Genomic DNA, 6,354 nt, shown 5'->3' on the forward strand with positions numbered 1-6,354 from the left:
CTCTTTGTTACTATGGCAATATGGAATAATGCTATTCGCAGTAAAAATTGTCGACAGTCGCCCTATGTAGCGTACACTTGACAGTTTTTCATTTGATATATAATTCAAAAAATAACTACCATATCTATGTATCAAATACCAAATTGTCAAGTGTATGCCACATAGGGCGATTACTGACAGTTTTCACTACGAATAGCATTATTCTGGCAATATGTCCCGACCCCACCTCTCCCAAATCTGGCAGATTCCCTGGTTAGTCGAAGAATCGGAACGAGACAAGGCAGGAACATGGTCGTGGTGTGGTGACGACGGTTAGCCTGTCCCATTAGTCAGTGCTAGATATGTGAGACCAAGATCTTTATTTTGCCATGGAAATTAACAGGTGGAAGGATTTAATTTTTACCAAAATGGTTGTTGAATGAGTAATTCAGTATACATGCATGAATCATGACGGGTTTTTACCGTATAAACTTTTTGTATCACTTTTATCTTAGTGTGTGATCTGGTTCAGATATGTTACTTGCTTTGCAAATATTTAGGCCATTTTCATTTTGATTGTGTCTTTATTAAAGTATTGGATTTCGCAGGAAGGAGACGTAGATTCGCCTCAAGAGTCAAGTCCTCTTGGTTTGAAACTGCGAAAGACGCCATCTTTTCTGAATTTATTGGAGATGAAGTTATCCCAATGGAAGAAAGAAGATTGTTCATCGAAGAGCAATCTCAGAATTGGACGACAGAGTTCTAAAACAAAATTTGACGAGAAATTAAAAGCCACGAACTTCGCTGCAATTTTACTTAAAATTGGAAATTGGCAGGTGTGCACTGATTCTTATTCACAAGAATCTTTTAAAATCTTATTGTTTTGATTTTTTTAACTAACTCTGAAATGTGAGCAGTGGATTTCTGAGCATGAAGGCGATTTGACAACAAAGTTATACTATGGAAAACACAAAATGGTTTGGGAAGTATTGGTTGGGGCACTAAAGAGTAAGATTGAGATACAATGGTCTAATATTACTGCTATTAGAGCTATTATCCGTGACAACGAACCAGGAATTCTCGAGATTGAGGTTAATCTCCTTTTTCGGATATCTATTTTTTCGCGTTCGTAATTATCAAAGAATTTGAATTATTAGTTTACAATCAGCTAAATGCTACTATAAACTGAATGCAGTTGAACCAACCACCTCTGTTCTTCAGAGAAACAAATCCCCAGCCTCGAAAGCATACTCTTTGGCACCAAGCATTGGATTTTACTGGAGGCCAAGCTTCCACTTGCAGGTATCCAACTTGTTTCCACTTTCCATAAATATTTTTCAAGATTCATTTTCATGATGTATAAGTTGAAAAGTTTAAGGTGTTTGGCTTGATTTGTTCTGATTATCAATACATAAACCGCAATGCATTGACAAAATTCTTGTTATTTCCAAATTTTTAAAGAAAACTGTCTCCGTATGACATGGAAAGTGACTTCTAATTTATAATTAGCAAGAAAGTTTATGGTTGGGTTCAAAACACCACTTCAATTGAGAGGAAAAAACTGTTTAACAGAATGTTTCTTTCATTTCTGATTTCATAGTCCAATTAATTGTCTTTTGAAGTTTCATTACCAAACTGTTAGTCCAATTCTTAACTTTACCGAGTTTTACTGTTTTCTTGATTTGTTTGATTCACAAAGAATATCCATACCCTTTATCAGGATTTTGTTCAAGTAGTCAAAGTTTACTTCCGCTAATTATTTAACCGCTGATTTCTCTCGCTTTTGCTTCTGTCTTCTATCAGGAGACACCATGTGAGTTTTGCTCCGAGGATGCTTGATAAACACTATGAGAAGCTTTTGCAATGCGATCAACGATTGTTCTCGTTAAGCCAGAAGCCCTTCCCTAGCCAGGAATCTCCCTATTTTGATTCAGCTGTCAATGAAGGTTCTAAATCCTTTTTCACTTTGAACGGATATGAATCAGAATTTCTTCTTGGAATGCAGTATCCTCATCGAACGTATCCTGCTCCTTTCGTCCTTGGAAAGATTGAAAACTTCAAAACAATGACAATGTCACCTACAAGACTAACTGCTTTTGATCAGAGAGTTTGGAGCGAAGGAGAAAATACTGATTGGGAAGAATCACAAGCCGATTATGTTCTTAGTCCACTGGATTATCTGTCAGTGGAAGATGCTGGAGGATTTAGTCCAAGTCGGAGAGTCCTAAATGACATTGAGAACCATTTGCTAGAAGACAATCAGTTTGTATACTCTAATGAGGAAACACTTTTCACAAATGTGAAATTGACGCGTCCATTAATTGAACCATTGGATGTGAATCCAATCAACTCAACTGTTGCAAATCAGTTGCTTATAAACTATCAAATCACTGATACACAAGTAATACAAAATTTTCTCGAGAGGTCAAAGCCAGATGGCACTGACTGAGAGCCTACGACTTGGCCATCTCATCAAGATCCCAACGAAAGCTTAAAGATGGAACCAGCAACGAACAACTCGCTCTATCAATACACGTTGCCAATCAGAGATTTTTCGACGCCAAATGCCATGCAAAACATACATAGTTGGGCTTAGTATCTACGTGAGGAAGCTGAACAAGGGGATTTGCATAATAGGGATAAGTGTAAGCATGTTGCGATAATCCCTTGTACGTCTCTACATGTTTTTTAGCTTTCCCACCTTTCATAGAGATGGGAATAGAAGTGCTCTTTTCTTTGGTGCAATCTACTAGTTGGGAAAGGAGTCTCAATTTCTTCACCGTTAATGTTTTGATTAAGACGATTTTTTAGTTCAATGTAACTCTTTTCTTTTTGTACAATGCTCGGGCCAAATATTCATGTTGTTTGAGGAACCAAATGATAGTATTGCTCACTTTCATTTGGCTTCTTAATCGCATAGAAAATCCAACAAGATGTTTGGTACGATGAACATTACAGCGTCAAACATTCTTTAAAAAATAGCCAAAATCTTGGACATTATGCCCCCATTTGTTTCTCATTATTTGTTCATTAAAATGAAAAATATGACCGTTATCTATCATATCAAGCCACCATATTTGATCTTTTATCTCTTGTGTAAGGCCCATAACAACTAAATTTTTCATTAATGTGTAACAAATGGGGCCTATATTGTACTAATGTTGCAAATATATCCTAAAATGCTTGAGATGAACACAACTTAGCAAAGAAAATTGAATGGTGCCTAAAAACATTATCCCAATAAGCCATGGAAGGGATTTTACGTTCTAACACTCAAATAATTAGTCATGTAAGCCACGTAAGGGACCTTTGCTTTAACAACCCGTGGTTAGAGGATAAAGCTTGGTGTAAATAATTATATATATATAAGGGTGTCTATACACTCACATGGGTGTGGAGCACAATGATTGATTAAAATATGTTATTTATATATTGGTGTAAGAAATTTGTTAAATATATGATGAAAATATAATTGGTCATGTGGTGGCCGTTGGATTTAAACAAAGATGTGAAGAGCAATTGAGATGATCTTCAAAGATGAATGAAACAAATTTTAAATTCTTATATGAATTGAATAATGTCTTAAAAAAAATAAAAATTGTTTGTCCTTTTCACTTCTATACTTTTAGTCCTCACCACCTCATCTCATCGAGATGAAAATGGTTAGTTAAATTGGCAAACATTAATTAAAAACAAAACACAAATTTATTGCGCAAGGTAGCATGGTTGATCACAACTGCTTACTAATACTACCGAACTCAACTTTTTAGACGGGATAGCTTAACTAAATGGTATATATATATATATATATATATATATTTTTTTTTTTACAAGGTGTCCGGGCTTGCGTCCGACTAGATCCTTGTCCCTGAACCTCCGGCCCCTCAGCAGCTCAGGGAGGTAAATCGCAGGATGTGTCCTTGTTGGCTCCCAGGTTCCCACAACTCATTTGGACTCCTTCCGCAAAGAGAGCTCTCCTCGCTGGGCGTTTGTTCAACCAAATGGCTTCCCCTCCATTTTAGCACCCAGTGTTAACTCCAGGAATCGAACTCTCCACCCTTGCTTCCAGCGTCCCAGCGAAGTGATTGTTCCACCAACTTGGATGTGCCCTGGGGGGCAAAAATGGTATATTATATCTACAAAAGAGTGTGAACCTCGTTATCCATAAATTATTTTTTTTCAAATTTATTTTAAGAATACATTTTTTTAATAAAATAATTTTACACATAAATTTAACATTTTCTTTTTTACTTTATAATCATACGTTCTTAAAAAAATTATTTTTTCCAAAGAATGAAGCAAAGAGGAGCGAGTAGAAAATGACATGTACCTTGATATTTACAACTTGTACAGTGTATGCAAGAAATTTAGTTGACAATAATGCCCACTGCCCTTTCTCCTATTCATACTTGAGAATCTTCAAACCCTCACGATTATTCTCCATGGCAGCTCCAACCCCCATGGATTCTCTTGAAAACCAGTTGCAAAGCGGCCCCAAAGCTCTGCAAAATTACCCAGTTCCACTGTCCCCACCATTGCCATCCATATCCAAGAATATAGAGTTGAATAGGGCCTTGTCAGCTTCTTCAAAATCATCAATTTTTTCTCTTAACAGAAATGATGTTCTTTTTGAAGATGAGTGGCTTATTGCTATCAATAAGCCTCAGGGAATTTACTGTGAGAGTATCCTATCCGCTGTTCCTACTCTACTTAAGAATGATTCTATTGACTCGGGTACATTCTATTGAACAGGCATTTAACTTTTTTATTGGGTTTACTCAATAAAATTGATTTAATTCAGCGCATTTTTGAGTTTTTGTATTAAATTGGTGTTATTTGGAGATTTATTACATTGTGCTATTATTTTCTTGAAACTGATATAAACAAATTGTAGCTGTACTTTTATCTTCCTCATTGTGATCATATCAATTAAAAATAATAATAATAATAATAATAATAATAATAATAATAATAATAATAATAATAATAATAATAAAAAGACTGTACTTTGATGGCGTTTTCTTCTCCATTCTGTTATGCTATTAGGCGGTAAATAAATTATGACGAATCAATGCATAGAAATTTTGAAACTTATTAACCTTTGGAAGTTAAGTATGCTAACTACCTTCACATATATTTTGAGAATGAACAATAGCAGATTTGTATTTGACTGATTAAGCCTACTTCTGTCGGGTTGATTGATCATGAAAAATAGCAGATTTATATATAGGATAATGCGAGCAGCATACTTTTCCATCTAGTCTTTGACTGATTCAAATGTGGCCCTCTTCTGTCGAGTGTATTGATGAAGATTGTCTCAGATTCTACCAAGGGATAAAAAGTTGTATTATAAGTTGGTTAATATGTGATAAATTCTTACTTTGGACTTAAGTTTACACTCGTTTAATTTTTTAGGAGATCAAGTAAACTTGCCAGAACTCCATCTGGCTAATAGGCTTGATCGTGATACAAGTGGTGTTACAATTATCACCAAGTCACACAGAATGGCTGCCAAGCTAGTAAAGGCTTTTACTAAACACGAGGTTAGGAAAACCTACATTGCACGCTGCATTGGTCCAGCTCCAGAATGGGAAAATATCACTGTTAGATCTGGTCATGGTCGGTCAAAATATGGAGCCTGGCGTGTTTATGCTGCATCCGACGTTGGCCGGAAACTACCTGGTGGATCAATGGTTAGAGATATGGAAACTTTGTTTGAAGTTATCTTGATAAACGGGCAAGATCGGTTGAAAAAATTTTCAAGACCAGAAGAACATGAAAAAAGAGTTACTGTTGTTGAAGAGAAATCTGTAGTTGATTGTGATGCGGAGAAAGACGAGATTCTGTTAAGAGCGTATCCTAGGAGTGGAAGAACACATCAAATTCGTTTGCATTGCCAGTATCTTGGAATTCCTATAAGAGGCGATGTGAAGTATGAGGGTGTATATGAATGGAATGGTAGAACATATGACGGCCATGAACTTCATGCAGAAAGCTTGTCTTTCATGCATCCTGTTACAGCTCAGCCAGTTTTGATTCAAGCCCCTTTGCCTTCGTGGGCAGCCCAAGAACTGGGTCCAGGATTGTTATGAATGAGTAGTTGTACCGTTCGAGAATGAAAATTATAAAGCTTTGCTGTTTGATCAACAATGTAGTTAGAAATCAACTTCTTGACATTTGGTAACTACACATCAAATTTCATTTTATTTTGTACATTGATTTTCTGAGTTATGGAATTACTAAGAATCCAATTTAACTGTGAGAGTTCCTTGTTTATAAACAAATGACTTGTTCTCAGGTATGTTATACACTTTTAAGTTATGCATAGCAATTGGATACACCTTATTACCCCCCCCCCCCCCCCTTCCCACAAAC

General features: G+C 36.0%; 2 protein-coding genes across 3 annotated transcripts in view; both read left to right on the top strand.

Moving 5' to 3' along the window:
* Positions 1-36: 36 nt before the first annotated feature.
* LOC111387072 lies at positions 37-2,852 on the top strand. Its single transcript, XM_023011589.1, has 4 exons — positions 37-815; positions 897-1,070; positions 1,175-1,281; positions 1,783-2,852. Exons 1-4 carry the CDS (start codon positions 672-674, stop codon positions 2,426-2,428), a joined length of 1,071 nt encoding a protein of 356 aa, XP_022867357.1. The 5' UTR covers positions 37-671; the 3' UTR covers positions 2,429-2,852.
* Positions 2,853-4,338: 1,486 nt separating this feature from the next.
* LOC111387068 (RNA pseudouridine synthase 1) overlaps positions 4,339-6,354 on the top strand; it is an 8,157-nt gene continuing 6,141 nt past the window's right edge. The window contains exons 1-2 of one of the 2 annotated variants that reach the window (XR_002701352.1): positions 4,339-4,713; positions 5,395-6,159. Coding sequence is in view for 1 of the 2 variants with exons in the window: in XM_023011587.1 (XP_022867355.1) it covers positions 4,422-4,713; positions 5,395-6,071 (969 nt within the window). In the remaining variant the exon portion in view is untranslated. Of the gene's footprint in view, positions 4,714-5,394; positions 6,236-6,354 lie in introns of those variants that run through there. The other variant, XM_023011587.1, reaches the window with a different exon arrangement.

Source organism: Olea europaea, unplaced genomic scaffold, assembly GCF_002742605.1.
Source record: "Olea europaea var. sylvestris unplaced genomic scaffold, O_europaea_v1 scaffold3883, whole genome shotgun sequence".
In the NCBI taxonomy this organism is placed as follows: domain Eukaryota; kingdom Viridiplantae; phylum Streptophyta; class Magnoliopsida; order Lamiales; family Oleaceae; genus Olea; species Olea europaea.

Bases quoted from the DNA above. Each gene is read 5' to 3' on its own strand.
- LOC111387072 (XM_023011589.1), top strand. From the start codon at position 672: ATGAAGTTATCCCAATGGAAGAAAGAAGATTGTTCATCGAAGAGCAAT. The intron at 816-896 runs GTGTGCACTGAT...AAATGTGAGCAG, and splicing joins TTAAAATTGGAAATTGGCAG to TGGATTTCTGAGCATGAAGG. The intron at 1,282-1,782 runs GTATCCAACTTG...GTCTTCTATCAG, and splicing joins GGCCAAGCTTCCACTTGCAG to GAGACACCATGTGAGTTTTG.